General features: G+C 38.2%; 1 protein-coding gene across 2 annotated transcripts in view; it reads left to right on the forward strand.

Moving 5' to 3' along the window:
* Ugt8 (UDP glycosyltransferase 8) overlaps positions 1 to 18211 on the forward strand; it is a 61548-nt gene that overhangs the window by 15549 nt on the left and 27788 nt on the right. For both annotated transcript variants that reach the window (XM_048456940.3, XM_048456941.3), the window contains exon 2: positions 7892 to 8715. In XM_048456940.3, the coding sequence (XP_048312897.1) occupies positions 7894 to 8715 (822 nt within the window). In that variant the 5' untranslated portion in view covers positions 7892 to 7893. The remainder of the gene's footprint in view (positions 1 to 7891; positions 8716 to 18211) is intronic.

Genomic DNA, 18211 nt, shown 5'->3' on the forward strand with positions numbered 1-18211 from the left:
CATAAATTAATTTAGAATTTGTGAAATGATTTAGGTGAGAGGGAAACCTCAGTCCTGAAAGGAAGGAATGGGGGCGAGCAGGATGGCCACGTGCTCACCGCTGGTGTAACACTAAAGACTTTCCCTGTGTGCTCTGGGAATCTGTAGTGCTGGTGTAACACTAAAGACTTTCCCTGTGTGCTCTGGGAATCTGTAGGCAATTTTAGCTGAAGAAGCTTTGCGATTGCTTTGGATTGTTCGGCTGCTTCTTCTGTGCTTCTGAGGATGGGCTCTGTACACTGTGCTTTTACCTCAGGTATTGCAGGGTCACTCCTCCAGTTTCTTCAGCTGGGCCCCTTGCCTAAGTCTGCACTGAAGTGTCCAGTGCCAGTTTCTTACCAGTCAGTTTGGTGGAACATGACAGAGATAGCTCCAGCTGCTTATTTCAAATACAGATTCTCTTCTCCCCAAGTCGCAGGCTTGGACTCTGTATTTTTACTTAGCATTTGCAGTGGGACTTTTGGGCCCAAAAATTTGAGGATTGTTTCATTTAGATGGTTAAATTATGTGTTTCATTATTTCTTATATAAAATTAGATTTATTACTATTGCTCATCATCATTTTCATTTTGAGACCAGTTCTCATTCTGTACTAGGCTAACTTGGAATTCATAGTGATATCCCTACCTCAACCTCCTGAATACTAGAGTTACAAACTGTCCAACTTTGGTGTTTTAAATAGCTAAATTTATCATGATTAGACAAAAGTGGGTATGGGGTCCCAGGTGCAGTTTGGTGATATCTATACTATCCTGTTTTCTGTCTTCTCCCTAGCCTTGTTCTTGTTTTCCTTCCACTGGCTGGTTGAGGAGAAGCTCTCTATGTGGACAGGGGCCAGCTATTGCTGATAAAGGAAACGGGTTGAGTTTCTTATTACAGCTTTGCCACCTATACTGCAGATGTCAGCAAGGGGAAAACTGTGGCTGATTACAGTGAGGAGTGCAGGCGTGCCTAGCTCAGGATGCTACAAAAGCAACAATAATACTGCATTCCTTGTGACCTGTTTTGAAGGCATTGCTAATGGCTAACTTCTTTTTGTATTTCATTTGTATAAAGCCAGATCTGCCTCTTTGTACTACTCCTAAACAGCTGTATCAGTCTCACTTTTTGTAACAGAATATGTTAGTATAAGCAGTAATACAATATGAATGCAATATTTTTATCATGACCTTTCAAATTAGTTGTTAGTCACAGGTTTTTTTTTTTATTTTAGAAATGATTGTGTTAGACATTTTGAACTGAAACTTCTGACAGGGAGACTCAAATTTATTTATTTTTTAAATTTGTAAAATGGACCACATTCTTCCTTTTTATTCAGAATTTTTGTCTTATATCTGTAGGTAAAGTGTACATACCTACAAAATATATGCAGACAAAAATAGAAATGTTTTTGTTGTTTTGTTTTGTTCTCTGAGTAAATCAAAGTCAAAAACTTAGTAATGTTGTAGATTTTGAAAACCTACTTATCTGTTCATTAACTTTTGATGGCCATCCTGAGTTTTGTTAGTGTATGATGATAGTTCAGTTAGTTCAGGGTACTGGACATACTTTATTCATCTTAATTTTATGCTATTTTTATGTGTATGGGTGTTTTGCCTGTGTGTTTGTTTATACATCACACATGTGCATGGTGCTCTAGAAAGTTAAAAGAGGGAGTCAGATCCCCTGGAACTGGAGTTACAGACAGTTGTGAGCGGCCTTTCAGGTGCTAAAAAATCAAACCTGGGTCCTTTGGAAGTTCAAGCAGTGCATTCAACGACTGAGCCATCCCTCCAGACCCCTTCCTTTCCTCATCTCTTTTTCTTTAAGGTGGGAGCTATCTGAAAATAGTGGACTATGCTTTTATAAATGCTATGTTCTCTTCCTACCCCAAGTTGAGAAGCTCTTAGTCTGTGAAAGGATTTTTACTTTCAGTGGCTTATTTGCAGACTGCTAATCACAATTTACTTTAGAACACTGGTATTGCTTTCATGTGAGAGTAGTAGCTATAGAAGTACAGCTACATTTTACCCTTTGTGTGTATGTGTTTGTGTGTGTGTGTGTGTATGTGTGTGTGTGTGTGAGAGAGAGAGAGAGAGAGAGGGAGAGAGAGAGAGAGAGAGAACATGTGTGTGTGTGTGTGTCTGTGTCAGGTTCTTACCTTTTCGAGATTGTTTCATAAAATGAGAGCAGCTGTCTTAGTGTAAGTGAAGTAATGCTTTCAAGTCTCAAGAGCAGAGAAAAGAACTACAAGGTCAGAGCTGTGAGTGAGGCACGTTAGAGCGACTATTAGGGCAAAAATCAGAAATTGCATGTAGCATTTCTCCTCCTGTAATCAGAGCTTTTAGGGCTCTGAAGCCTGGGCTCAACCACCAGTCCCCATATATCAGTTAAAGAGACAGAAACTAAAAGCAGAGATATGTTCAATGTGGCCATGTTGGGAAGAGGAACTAGAAAAGGGAGCAGTGATCCTAAGTCCTGCTTGAAGAAACTCATAGGAGCATTAGGTTTAGAGGATGAAGTTCTTGTTCATCATCTCTGAACAGGTCCTGGATGGTAATCTCAGAAAGAAGTCATTGCTGGAGGGTTTAGGGGGGCTTAGATGTTTACTACCATTTCAGAGTAAGATTGTTAGCCCTAACAATTGCCCTCATTGTATTTGAGAGGAAGTCTTTATTTTATGTGGGAATAAAATGACCCAAGGATAACACCTTAAGCCAGAATAAAGGAGATAGAGGGACCAATGACAGGAAGCAATGTTAGCTTTTCATCCAGCTTCAGTACTTTGTCAGCCCCAGTGGGGAGTCAGTACTTTTATTTCTAGGCCCCTGCTTTACTCCATCTCCTTGCCCTGTAGGAGATTTATGTAACTCAAACTAGATGCTGCAAATGTTCTCTTTCATCTTTTTGGCCACGAACCAAGTTGAAGTAAAGGATGCTATTCCTTGAGAAGAGAACAGAGACCGCAGTCATCATCTGATGCCTCAGTTTGGCATCTAGCACATCACGGAGTTCCCTAAGTACATTTCTCGCTGCTGTGATTGAGTGTAATAAAAAAAACACTAAAATTCTCTTAGTTTTTTATAACAGTGCTATGATTATTGGGGTTACTGAAAGAAGAAAAATAGAACCTTCGAACTCAAGGAAAAGCTCTTAATTTTCAGTAGCAGTGTGCCTACTGGCTGGAGAAACAGCTTGGCACTGCCTCTGTGCCTTAGGAGTTCTGTTCAGAAATATTTACTCAGGTGAGGCTGGGATTCTTGACCGTACCACAGGAAATAAATTCGGGATGAGTCAGGATAAAGCAGAGTTGGAGTTTATCAGAAAGATTTTAATATGATTTATCACAAGGTTTAATAGGTACGAGAGAAAGGATGAGACAAACCCATGGTGGGCATGGGCTTCTGGAGAAAGCATGCTTAAGTGCCTTTAGACTAACCATATGTATTATGTGATTGGCTTCTGAACTTACCAGTACTGCTTTGCAGCCCCATTCAGACTGCTGTGTTATAACCGTTTGTTTGTTCTTTCACCTCATGTATGACAGATTACTATTCTTTCAATATAAAATGCCGAGTGCTGTCATGTGTCACATATTGGAATTGGTGAACCTAGTTAATTTAAACTCCTCAGGCAGTAGTCTGGAACCATCAGTTTTAATGTATGAATGAACCAATACCTACTCACGTGTTTTGAGGAACAAAAAATACGTAATTGCGCATAGATAGAAGATTTAGTACTACACCATGTTTTGTAAATAAAACTCCTACCTGTAAAGTTGCTTTTTTTAATGAATTTTAAATTATTATTTCTTACTCTCTCTTACACCCAAGGGTGGGTGGGGTAGGGTGAGGGGTAGATGAAAGATATGGGGTGGGCAATGCTTTCTCAGACTAAGCCAGTAAGTGGGAAAGCAAAGTGGAGAGATTAGAGGCCACATTGGCCTCACTGTCTAGGACTAAGCCTCAGGTTTCTCCAGCCCTGGGCTCCTCATTCACCTTAATTGCTAAGATGACACTCAGGACACCTGACTTTCCTACTAATATATTACATCATCACTTTTTAAATAGATACAGGCACGGGTTCTGTCACCCCTCCTTGTTTGACTCCCACCCTTGGGGATATTTGTGCAAATGGGTGTGGAGGTGCATAGGGAGAGGAGAGCACTGGGCCCTTGAACCTGCCCCTTTTTTGGGGGAGAAGGGGAAGAGGGGAAAATAGTGCAAGGTAGAGCCCCGTTCACAGTGGGGATCCAGCACCAAACTAGGAAAGGGTAGGCTGAAGATTCTTTCCCACCTCAGAATACTTGATAGTTAAAAATGTGAAATTGCATTTCAACAAGACCATCAGAAGAGACTATGTACACAGTGAGGGTGGACTCACTCCTAAGAGTGACAGGCAAAATCTAGGAAAGGATCCCTTTCCCCTAGGTTGGTTCTGCAGCTCACTTTTCTCAGGGGCAAGTGAGTTGTCTAACCACCATATTGGCAAGGGGTCACCCATTCACAGGCCAGGATGTCTGGGTGTAATGCTAGATCATGAAAAGTGGTCACTGGCCAGGGATGGAGTGGGGATGGGGTTTGGGTGGGGAGGGGAGGGTAGTCATGCCCTTATAGGGCATGGCTTCCAGATGGCCTGGCTTGGCCACTCCCTCTAAAAAGCTACCTCAACCCCTTACCCCATCCCACACCCAACACCCACCATCCCAGGGGATGCATTAGTGAGGGGCAGCAAGCAGCAGGGGTGGCTTGGCTTGCACCTCCATGGCAGGAAGATAAGGAGGAGTAAAGGGTAAGATGCTCAGCGTTCCCTGCCCTCTTGTCCCCGGAAAGGAGTGCTAGGAACAAGACATTCTCTGACCTGGTGGCAGGAGGAAAGAGGTGGAGAGCTCCCTTAGTTGGGTGGAGCTCTCCTGCTACTACCTGAGGCTGGGCAGGTGAATCAATGAGGTCACTCTGCTGCCTTCTCCAAGATCCCAAGTCTCAGCCTTGGAACTGGGTAGAGGGCCACTGGGATGGCTCATTTCCTCCCTGTTTCAGTCTTTTTGGCTCCACCTTGTTTCCCCCACCCATCCTTCCTTTGCCACCCCCTTTGCATAATTTACTGTCAGCAAAAGGGAACAGAAATCAGGAAGGGGGTGGTCTCTGAAGGGATAGGCAGTCTTTTACCTCACACACAGCCAAAACTCTTGCACACCAGCCCATGCTCTTCCAGCATCTGTCACGCCACCCTTGTTCCCATAACAGACCTCCACCCGACCATAAATAGAGCTTCTGGAAGTAGTGGCTGTAGGCAGCAAACTCAGCCATGTGTGTGCACTACTCCAGCTCCTTGGTACTGATGGTGAGGTCACATAGATGGCCCAGCTGGCTCTGCTCCTTGAGGCAGCTCAGGAGCTCATTGTGTGGTCTGGGAATGAGATCTAATCAGGACATCCTCAGGACCCCCCCAAAAGGGCTCCCTATCCTTTCCTCTGAGCTTTCTGGAGCTGCAGAGGTACGAGGTTGGAAAGGATTACTTCTCTAGTCGTCCCAGGCCCTGCTCTAGTTCTGGTCAGAAGACTCAGGTGGGTGGCTCACCTCTCATTGTTTGGGAGGCTTCTCCTCCACCACCCTTTGCCTCCTCCTGATGCTCTGGTCCCTGCTGCGCTATGGAGAGCTTTACATTCACCAGTTCTCCCCTTCCAGGGCCTGCTTCACCTGTCCTGTCTCAACATGTTGTCCTGTTCTGTTTGCTTTCCCCTGATAGTTTCACACACACACACCTACCACTTCCAAACTCCCCCCCCCCTTACCAACACTCTTGGTCACTTCCTGGATTTTTACCACCTCCCCCCAGTACTTCCTCCCTCTGCCCAATAAGAATATAAGCTTACACCTCCTCTAATAACTAGTTCCCGCAGGAGGCTTAAGGGTCCCTCCATCCTTTTCATCCCCTTCCTCTAGCTCTTACTATGCTTCCTGAGCCTTTCTCAGTTGTTCCCTTTCCCTTTTTTTTCTTCTTTCTCCCTTCTGCTTCCATCCCTCTTCCTTTTCTCTGTCTATCATTATCTCCTGTAGTCCACCTTCACTTATACAGTTTTTGATAAACAGTCTTCCTAAAACACAAATGACTATTAGGACAAGATATAAAATAGCAGCAGATAATAATCCAAGGGATGTGATTAGATCACTATGGACTAGGAGAATTTCAGCATTTGTTGCTAGCCGTGGTCCTTCCTCAGTGTATGACTTTGAGTGCAACTCAAGTGCATGCTAATTGTCAGACCAACAGTAGAATAGTAGCTGCCTGCCATGGATCCATCAATGAGCATCTTGTGTATGCACATGGTGACAGTAGACAACAGTATTTATGGCATACCTGCTATTACGTAAATTTCATCCCTAGAATTTATAACATGTGCATGCAAACTCTTTAATTTTTTTCTTCTTTAAGCTGGAAGAAACTAACATCAGAGTGACATAACTGGTATGAGGCCAAAATACGTACATTAAAAACCTAGAAAGCATTTTTCTTCTCCAAGACTATTTATTTTGTCCTATATGGACCTTGTAATTAGAGAAAAAGTTGCTGTGGAAACTGTGGGGGTTTGTTTTTGTTTGTTTGTTTTTGTTATTATAGATTTTTTATTTATAGAATACATTGTTTTCTGCTTTGAGTAAGGAAGGGAAAAACAGCTGAAAATATAGTGTATTTATTATTGGAAGAATCCAGTTTGTTTTATGTGTGATTATTTTAGATTGCTTGCAAAATTTGAATATTGAAATTTGAATATTTGAATATTTGTTTCAGTTGAGCTTAGATGGTGGGGATTTGCCTAAAGAATTTGAATAATACACAGTCATTAGCAAAAACAAGCATGTTCACCATCATTTGTGATGTATCTCTCAATATATTTTGAGTTGTTCCTTGAAACCAAAGTGTCCAGTTTCCATGCATAACTCTTTAGACTGTTTCTCTGCTCAGAGGTCTTCCCTAGAGCCTGATTATATTGAGTATCTTTGTGTACAGCTATTCATTCTCCTGCAAATAATGTGATTATTTCCCACAAACGTCAGAGTCAGACTTTGTGTATAACCTATTAACATGAAAGGCTAGAAGAAATGTCTGTCTTGCAGTGTACATCCATGTAACTTGAGGTTGGTACCTGCTTGACAGTGGAATGTAGAAAATGTGGTCTGGGACAGAGTGATTCACAAAGCCCTTCTTCAATATGCAGTTACTCTTGGACTTTTGAAAGTCGTTCCCTTGGGTGATGCCCTGAATTAACACATTACATAACGACAAAACTGCTACATAAATACAGACTGCCAGGATATTTAGCGTACTTAATGATGATTTTACCTGTGAGGGAAATACATTTTCTGCAGAATTACTGAACTACTACTTAATTGTTTTATGAAGTGTGACCTCTTATTGGAAACCTTTACTCACAGCTGGGAGTGTTATCACTAAATTAAAATGACTTAAGTAGCAATTGGGTAGTGATATACCTGAAAATTAAAAACTGTCACTCTCCTGGAATTAACAATGATATGACATATATTAAGAATAAAGATTTTTAATACTGTTTCATAGATAGTGTTCAAACAAGCACTATTACTTGCAGAAGTTATTTGGGTTAAAAAGCTTTCATTTACTAATGAAATAATATATTTTCAGATTGATCTTAATGTATATTGTGTGTTAATTTCTTCCAGTTCTGTACTTCAATAATAATTTTTATCTAAGTGAAAGCTTCTTTGGTATATATATATTAGGCTAATTTTTAAAAGAATTGGATCATCATATATTTTGGAAAGTAAAGTCTTTGTGATTGTTTGAATGGTTAGCTTTCTATACCCTTTTAAGTCATTTTCTGGTTGTCTTCACAGCTATGAAGTCTTATACTACATATTTCATGCTCCTATGGAGTGCTGTTGGAATAGCAAGGGCTGCCAAAATCATCATCGTGCCGCCAATTATGTTTGAAAGCCATTTGTACATTTTCAAGACGCTAGCATCAGCCTTGCATGATAGAGGCCACCAAACAGTGTTCCTTCTCTCAGAAGGCAGAGACATTGCCCCGTCTAATCACTACAGCCTCCAGCGATACCCAGGGATCTTCAACAGTACCACCTCAGATGCTTTCCTGCAGTCTAAAATGCGGAATATTTTCTCTGGGAGATTGACAGCAGTCGAACTGGTTGACATACTGGATCACTATACTAAGAATTGTGACATGATGGTTGGCAACCGAGCCCTAATCCAGGGTTTGAAAAAGGAAAAATTTGACCTGCTACTTGTGGACCCCAATGATATGTGTGGATTTGTGATCGCTCATCTTTTAGGAGTTAAATATGCTGTGTTTTCTACTGGCCTTTGGTATCCTGCTGAAGTCGGAGCACCTGCTCCTTTAGCTTATGTCCCAGAGTTTAACTCACTCCTCACAGACCGCATGAACTTCCTGGAAAGGATGAAAAATACTGGCGTTTACCTCATTTCCAGAATAGGGGTTAGCTTTCTGGTTCTTCCCAAATATGAGAGAATAATGCAGAAGTACAACCTGCTCCCTGCGAAGTCCATGTATGATTTGGTTCATGGGTCCAGCCTGTGGATGTTGTGTACTGATGTAGCACTGGAGTTTCCAAGACCCACTCTGCCTAACGTTGTGTACGTTGGAGGAATCCTTACAAAGCCGGCCAGCCCACTGCCAGAAGTAAGGTTTGCTGAACATCTTGGTAATTTTTTTTAAATATAAGGGTCAGTTTTTATTCCTGAAAGAAAAGGTTTTGGTTAGTATCATTTTAAGAGCCCATAACTGAGTAGTTCTGTTTATTTGTGGATCCTTCACCTCCCTGGAATTCATCTGCTTTGGGTGAGCATATCTACAGTAACAAGAGGCTCTCTGTCCTGTGTAAGCAGTAGATTGAATGGAAAAATATATTTAAAAAAATAACTGGTCTATGAGTTGAATATACTTAACTGTTTAGTTTTAGCAAGCATAATTTATTTTGCTTTCACTTAAACTCTGTCACAAATAGTGTGTAGAACACTGTGCTGAGTAAACTTAGTAAAAATGGAGAGAATAAATGTACTTCTTTGGGAATTTATAATGACTAGAACATTTCTATCCTATAGTGGAAGTGAGTATTAATTTCAAAGTAGGAAATCAACTAATTTAAATTAATAACAAATGTAACATTTTAAGAAAAGCATGCCCTAGTGCAGTTTCATTTAAAAAACATAATTGATGGTATGTTAGAAATATTTGGCTCTTCAAAACTGTATTCTTTTTGTGCTAGTTGAATCATCAACAAAACCATTATTCTTCAGAAATGTTATTTTTATCCTATTTTATTTTAATTAGCCACCTAGTCTATCAGGAGTCATTTATGCATATATTAAAAACATTTTCTAAGTTTCTGGTACCTCAGTACTTGATGCCAAACTACAACAGTAGTAGAGTTTATATAATTATATTTTCTTTCATCTCTGAAAATAGCCACCTGCACAAATGGTTGATTTCCACTGTGGGCACTGAATAAAATACTCTGTCAGTCCCTCAATGAAGAGAAAACCCAGATTGTCTCCCATAGGTATTAACGTAAAAATGATCACTGGGTAGTATTTTTCTTACAGTGTAACCAGGTGACTGAAAGAGAGATGTGAGGCTTTTCTGATGAGACCCATTTGAGTGATACTTAAGAAATGCCTTGGTGTAGTCCATGTGACTCGGATGCACTGAAATAGCTGGCTCCATGTCCAGTGCAATGTTAGCAGCTTGAATTGATACAGTCACTGGAGTGTCAAGGGTACAGCTGCACTAGCTACTGTAGAGGATGACAACTGACCTTATCCTATCTCAGCCATTCATGAAGGGTCACCTTGGGATGTATCACTCGCTCCCCTTCCTAATGATAGTTAAAGTCAGAATTTAGAAGCATCTTCTCAAGGATTTAGTAAACAAAACGGACTTTACCTTGTGAAGGTCATTTCTAATGTCACAGAGATAACTTGTTCTTTCCACAGCTTCCTCATTTCCCAGGGAGACCGGTGCCCTCTGCCAGCTTTATTGGTCTTGGTATCAGTACTTTGTCTACTCTGTCTCTTGGTTAGAGAAAGATCTTCTGATTCCCCCATCTTCTTTCCATTTTAGTACATATTTCTTGAGTTGCATCACCTTGAACAGCAAATTATAGGCATACAAGACTATTCTATGCTGACTTTTTTGTGTGCTTTTTGTCTTTATTAAGATATATAGTACGTGTGCATTTTTCTATAGTTTGAGCTTATTGGTATTATCTTGCTTCCCCCTGTTTACCCATATCTTAACTAGTTTTAATATTTTATTTTTAAACTTAAAATGACATTATTTATTTTACATGTATGGATATTTTGGCTCCATATATGTCGGTGCACAACATGCATTAATTACAGATGGTTGTGGTGCTGGAAATCTATTTGGGTTCTCTTGAATAGTGGTCAGTCCCTCTTAACCACTTAGCTTCCTCTAATCCATCTTGTTTTTGTTGTTGTTTGTTTTTGTGTTTTAAACAATATTAGTGGGTTTTACTGAGCCTCACATAATGTGTTAAAATGTCTTTAGACTTGGTTGACACTGGCTTGACCTACTTTATAAGCTTATCAGTTCTTCATCCGTCATTGTGTTCTCTGTAGTGATTCTAGTGAAAGTATGCTTTTAGTTTAAGAGCAGTTGTTCATGTCTGTTGGTAGCATTACACATAGAGTTGAACATACATGGTGTGTGTTATACTGTAACATGATCAGTAGCGTTGGATTTTAAATGAAGATTAGTCTCATTTCAGTGTACCATTCTTAGTATGGATATTTTGACAAATCTCTACCTTCCTCCTTCAGTTCCCTTACTCTGTTGTAATTTTATATGCTTAGAGCATGTATCTTCCTACTGTGATTACTCTTGTTGATGTCTGAGATAAGCTGTGCAATAGTGTTATAAAAGTTAATGAGTTTTTCAGGTGTTCATACAGTTTCTGGACCTGTTTCTGACACTGAAACAGGAGGGTCCTGCAGGAAGCTGGTGAGAAATGTTGTTCAGGAACAACTACCCAGCTGTTCATTGGCTAGATATTTCATATTGGGGACATACTTCATTTTCCATCTGTCTGGAAATGATTTGACGGTGAGATTTGAATTTTGCAACATGGGAAAATTTCTAAAAGGCATTTTTAGATGCTTTCATGATATCTGAGTGTGCAGAAACTATTGTGAGTATGTGGACCAGTTCCATTCAGTAAATTTTCGCCTTCACAATAGAGACAGCATAGCCCATCTCTTGGCAGATAGATGTAAAGAGTTTGAGTGCCTCTTCCAAGCTCATAGTCTGTCAAGGCCTTTGTACCATAGATTGCTGGGCTATTGCTTCATTTGTCAAAAAGAGCTATACCCTTTTAACTCAGGTTATTCATTTACACATAGGTAATTGTGTACAAGACTGCAGAGATAGTTGTTTCTTCAGTCTTATTTGAGATCAGTGAATGTGGGTGCTTAGTATAAGAATCATTTGAAACTAGTTAGACTCTTACATTTTATAGATTCTAGAATTAATAATAAAATGCTGCATTAATAAAGTGTGAAGAAATTGTTTGCCCTGATAATTAAGTAGTACAAGATGTAACTTAGAAATGTGGTCAGAGAAACTACCTCTGTTGTGCCATCAATGCCCTGCTACCCACAGTAGGATTCTAAACACTTGAATTAAGGGGAAGACATCTATCTGGGTTGGGTCACATCCTTGCTCAGGGTTATCTACTGTTATTACAAATCAGTAGAAAATATGGATGTCAATTTTCTTTCCTTTTTTTTTAAGACAGAATTTTTCTGTAGCTTTGGAGCCTATAGACCAGGCTATCCTTGAACTCACAAAGATCTGGCTGTCTCTGCCTCCCGAAACTGGAAATAAAGGGATGTGCCACCACCACTTGACTAAACGCCAATTTTCTAAAGGCTAGTTTGCCTTTGCCTAGGTCTTTACACATACCTCTGTTTAAATGGGGCCCTTCAATATTAAACATAAATGAAATAATGACAAATACAGTGAATACATCTTGTAGTAATTTTATTGGATGCTATAGATGTGTTTATTTAGGGAGTATACCCATTATTAAATAGAAATTTTCCTGTGATGACTTTAGATGTTTCCTCATTGACAGAAGTCCTCTAGCTCTGCCAGACTGTTGGTGTCTGCTACCTTTCAGCTTCTACAATACTGAACTCTAACAGCACCTATTAGACTTTTACTGTTTGGAAAATTGTGTTTCCTTAACATGAGTGTGGGTACTTCACAGAGTGTCATTTTTGTGGCACTAGCATCTGAACAATATCAGGCACTCAGTAGATGTTTTGTGTTAGAAGAAACCAACAGAAGTAACCTTCAAAGGGCAAAATGATTCAACTGGTAGCAGTGTTGCTAGAGATTAAAACCATTGTCTATTCCAAAGTTATGTCTACATCTTATTTGACAAGCAACTAAAACTTCCAGACCAGTTTATTTTAGTGAACAAGAATAGGTGTACTAGTGGTTTTTGATTGATAAAACCCAGTTGGTGGGTGAATGGGTTATGTCATTATTTTAAGTTAGAAACTGGGTTATAGCCATTGTATATCATATTTATTGAAGTGCCAGTTTATAGCCATTCTATACTGTCTTGATCGAAGTGCCAATTTTCATAAGTTACTTTGTCAGTATGTATAATCAGCATAATCACTATCGCTTGGTTCCTAGGATGGATTCTATTAGTTTTATAAAGTGTCTTTACACTGTTATGCTGGTATTTGGAAAACAAAAAGTTGAAGACCATAATGTTTAAAAAGACTGAAATTTAATTCCATTTGTGCTCAGATGTTCACCACAAAATGAGAGTCAGGCAGGGAATGGTACATTCATGCTTTTGTAGTTTTTTGAGTTAATTATAACATTTTGGCATTATTTTGTAGTAATAAACCAGAAGAAGTTTTTTTATATTCAAATCTCTACAGAAAGTAATTCAGGAACTGTGGAGCGATCAGTGGAGCAATTCACCATTCATTTCGCAGCATTGTAAGATTAAGCAAGTTGTCTCTTTCTCCTGTAAGCATTATGAACTAACAGGATTTATTGACATGATATGAGTCCAATTATATGACCATATTTCACTGTCTAAGTTGATATCACAGGGCTTAGCATAATTTTTAAGTCCCCTGCCCCAATATCAATCCTTAAAGCATTATTATGCATTTGAGAATTGTGCAATGAGATGTTGATAAAACATTGGCAATGTTAAGAGAAATATTTTAAGTGATATTTTTACCAGTGACCGTTTTCATAATACATTGCTGTTGGGACCTTATACTCGCTGTATATTTCACATTTCCTCATTCCTGTTTTTAAATTAAACTTGCTGCTGTTAATGAGCTTGACATATTTATTTCTTAGGGCGTATTTTTTAAACAAAAATTTTATTTTTTCATTTTACATATTAAATAACATTATAATAGAATCTTATAATACAGTTTGAAATGCAAGGAAACAGAAAAATTTTCAGGTTACAAACCCACAAACAAATTTTTCCTAAAGTGAATTTTCTAAACGGGTCAATGTGGCACCTGTACTCAGTGACCTGTAATGTTTAATTTCTTTTTTTTTTATATTACAATATTTTTTTAATTTTTATTGAGCTCTACATTTTTCTCTGCTCCCCTCCCTGCCTCTCCCCTCCTCTTCAACCCTCTTCCAAGTTCCCCATGCTACCAATTTACTCAGGAGAACTTGTATTTGTCTACTTTCCATGTTGACTAGATCTATGCATGTCTCTCCTAGAGTCCTCATTGTTGTCTAGTTTCTCTGGGATTGTGATTTGTGGGCTGATTTTCTTTACTTTATGTTTAAAAATCACTTATGAGTGAGTACATGTGATAATTGTCTTTCTTGGTCTGTGTTACCTCACACAAAATTATGTTTTCTTGCTCCATCCGTTTGCCTGCAAAATTCAAAATTTCATTATTTTTTTCTGCTGTGTAGTAGTACTCCATTGTGTAAATGTACCATATTTTCCTTATCCATTCTTTGGTCGAGGGGCATTTAGGTTGTTTCCAGGTTCTGGCTATGACAAACAAAGCTGCTATGAACATAGTTGAGCACATGTCCTTGTGGCACAATTGAGCATCCTTTGGATATATACCCAAAAGTGGTATTGCTGAGTCTTGAGGAAGTTTGTTTCCTAACTTTCTTAGAAATCACCACACTGACAGCCAAAGGGGTTGTAACAGCTTGCATTCCACCGACAATTCAGAAGTGTTCCCTTTTCCCCACAACCTCTTCAGCATAAGTTGTCATCAGTGTTTTTAATCTTGGCCATTCTTACAGGTGTAATACAGAATCTCAAGAGTTGTTTTTATTTGCTTTTCTCTGATGACTAAGGATGTTGAACAATTTCTTAAATGTCTTTCAGCCATTTTAGATTCCTCTGTTGAGAGTTCTCTGTTTAGGTCTGCACTCCATTTTTTTAATTGGATTATTTGTTCTTTTGATGAGCAATTTTTTTGTATATTTTGGAGGTCAGACCTCTGTCTGATGTGGGGTTAGTGAAGATATTTTCCCATTCTGTAGGCTGTCGTTTTGTCCTGTTGACCATGTCCATTGCTTTACAGAAGCTTTTCAGTTTCAGGAGGTCCCATTTATTAATTGTTTCTCTCAGTGTCTGTGATTCTGGGATTATATTTAGGAAGTGGTCTCCTGAGCCAATGTGAACATTCAAGTGTGCTTCCCACTTTCTCTTCTATAAGAGAAAGTGTGGCTGGCTTAATGTTTAGGTTCTTGATCCATTTGTACTTGAGTTTTGTGCATGGTGATACGGGGCTATTTTCATTCTTCTACGAGTTGATATCCAGTCATGCCAATACCATTTGTTAAATATTCTTTCTTTTTTCCATTTGATATTTTTGCTTCTTTGTCAAAAATCAGGTGTTTGTGGATGTGTGGATTAATATATGGGCCTTTGATTCAGTTCCATTGGTCAATTAATTACTTGGTTAATAGTATACACATTATGGACAGTAATGTGAGAAGAGCAAGACAGTTAAGCATGTCTTCCTCTTCCCAAAACGCTCTTCTAGATTAAGGAGGTCTTCCTGTTAAAGGGGCCGTTGACTCTTAACTGTAGTGTCTCATATGGTTTGTTTTTGACATGGGTACTTGAGAGAATTGTTATGTTCAGGTACAAGAGGAGAACCAAATATCATTCACGGATACTATTTTGCCTTTATTTCCTTCGTATTTTTTTTTCTTAACCCTTTGGGGCATATCTGTAATATAGTAAAATAAGCTTACTGAAGTACATTGGCCTGATTTTATAGTTCAATGAATATAGCAACTGCTAACTAAATATCTCTAGAATTTACAATTAGAGAAAGGTTCATTTCATAATAGTTGAAGATTTCATTTACATCCCTCTTTAAGAAAACACTAGGTTCTATTTTTTCTAATTTTTCCAGAAAGAATAATGGATGATGAAAATCAGCTTACAAATCTAGATTAAATTATTTTATCTCATTTTAATTGCAAAATTATGTATCCGTATGTGTGTGTCTATGTGTGAGCATACATGAACATGCTGTGGTGTATGTGTAAAGGTGAGAGGACAACTTGCAAGAGTTGTTTCTCCCTTTCTACTGTGTATGTACCAGTGATTAAGCTCAGATCACCAAGGTGGGCAGCAGATGCCATTACCTGCTGAGATGTCTCACCCATGCCCAGTTTATTTATAGTCGAACTGTAAATGAATCAGTAGTAAACCATTGTTTTGTCTGTTTGTCTTAGCTTATGACATGTACAGGACAGTTTCTTTGTGACATTTACATAAGTGTTATATGTAAGAACAACCCTCTGTCTTAGGCCACAGTTATCCTCTCTCCAGCTGATTACTTCCTCTCTTTCCATTTATCTACCTTTTAAAAGCCTCATCCACTTCAGATAATATGTGAAAGAGAACATTTGGATCACCTTATATGCATTTTTATTTCTGGTGGAGTTTCGTTGGCAAAAGCAAAACCATGTACCCATTCAACAATGAGTTCATAAAAGAGCTGGAAGTGATCAAGGAAATGAAAAAACACTTATTATAGTTTGTATATTAGTGAAACTTTAATTATATATAAACAATGATTAGAAATAGCATTTGTTTATTAAAAACTAATAAACATTCCTTAGTTGATAGACATCCAGGCTGTTTTCAATATCTAGCTATTATGAATAGAGCAGCAATGGACATGGTTAAGCAAGAATATCTGTGGGAAGATGTAGAGTCCTTTGGGTATTTTGCCCAAGAGTGATATAGGTAAATCTTGTGGTTGATTGATTTTCAACTTTTTGAAGAACCTCCACATTAATTTCCAAGGTGGTTGTACCAGTTTGCACTCCCACCAGCACTGACTAAATTCAGCATATGCTATAGTTTGTTTTATTGATCTTGATCGTTCTGGCTGTGGTAAGAAACAATTTCGAAGTAGTTTTTATTTGCATTTCCCTGGTGACTAACTAAGGATGTAGAACAGTTAAGTGCCTCTCAGCCATTTGTGTTTCATCTTTTGAGAATTCTCTCTTGGTTTAGTTCAGTACACCATTTTAAAATTGAATTGTTTGTCTTTATGATGTTCAGGTTTTTTTCTTTTAGTTCTTTGTGTACTTTAGACCCCTGTCAGAAGTAAATTATAAAGAATCTTTCCCCCTTCTCTAGGCTCCTTTTTTGATCAAATATTGGTGTACATTGCTGTTCCCAAGCTTTTAAATTTTATCGTATCCAATTTATTAATTGCTAGTCTTAATGTCTGTGCTACTGGGGTAGCAGTGCTCAGAAAGCCCTTCCCTATGCCCATGAATGCAAGCCTGTTCTCTCCATTTTCTGTGTCAGATTCTGAGTGAACTCAGACAGTGACATATCAAATTATGTATGCAATTTAGATTCTCCTTGGAGCAAAATGAATAGCTCAACAAAAACAATAAAAAAACTATAGGAAGAAAAACAAGTTGTATGTCTCATCTTTGTATGATGGAGCCTCTTTTGAATAAGATTTTGTGAAATATTCATAGTTTTAATTTTTGAGTAAAATTTCAGGGTAGAGGTGAATACTTCAAGCTTTTAAAAACTTAATTTCATGTCAGCAAATTTCTGATAATTTTTTTATTTTAATTTTTAAGTTTAGTTTTCAGTAAATAAAGTTTGTCTATGAAATTTTTATATTTTAAAAATAGTAATTGATGTGACAAACTATTTGGATGCTTTTTCTGTTATAAAAATTCTGTTTTTAACAGTTGGGAAGTGGTTATCATGACAAGAAAGGTGAAGATAAAAGAATTCACTTCTCTGCTAGACTATATATGACTTTTCATTCCCTTTCAGCTGAATGCCTCAAACCCCTACTTTCATTTTTCAAAGTAATAATGATGCTTTGATGTAAATGATATAGCTCACGCCACTAGATTTACTTTATGATAAATTTAAATGCTTTTAAAATTAGGATCTAATGGAACTCATACTGTGACTTAGCACTACTCATGTAGTGACTTTCAGCACCAGAAAGTACTACATTAACTTTATTTGCATATTGTAAATATAATCTGTACTTACATTGATAACACCACTGAATTTTTCAGCTGAATGGGGCCTCAAAGTTGTACATTGAATATTTGAGTAATTTGTTATCGCTTTAAGAAGGCAGTATTAGGCACTACTGGTTACGACCAGTTGAGGCTTTACACAGCTGTGCACTTAGCATTTAATCATGCAATGAATTTCTAATGAGAAAATCAGACTGGACAAAGCATGCCCAGTGAATGTGATACAATGCCATTTTTGTTTGAGAAACATAAATAAATATTCTTCTTACATTAGAGGTTTCATTAATAGGTATTTGTGCTTGGTATGTCAGACAGACAGACGCTAACAAAATGTCTTCACCTGCTGATAGTAATTTTTCACTTTGAACCTTTCATAGAAATCCAGGGTCTCTTTAAAACAACACTAATCTTAGTCATATTTCTGTCGGCATTTGACCTTTACCTTCAATATTTTAATTTTTTTCAACAGCTTCCTTTTTTACATACATTCAAAGTATCTAGTGATCTCCTCCTCTTCCCTTTCTGTCACTCCTAGCCAGAGACATGTACCAATAATACCACTGTAGCAACCTTTCTCCAG

This window comes from Myodes glareolus, chromosome 17, assembly GCF_982192425.1.
Source record: "Myodes glareolus chromosome 17, mMyoGla1.1, whole genome shotgun sequence".
Taxonomy (NCBI): domain Eukaryota; kingdom Metazoa; phylum Chordata; class Mammalia; order Rodentia; family Cricetidae; genus Myodes; species Myodes glareolus.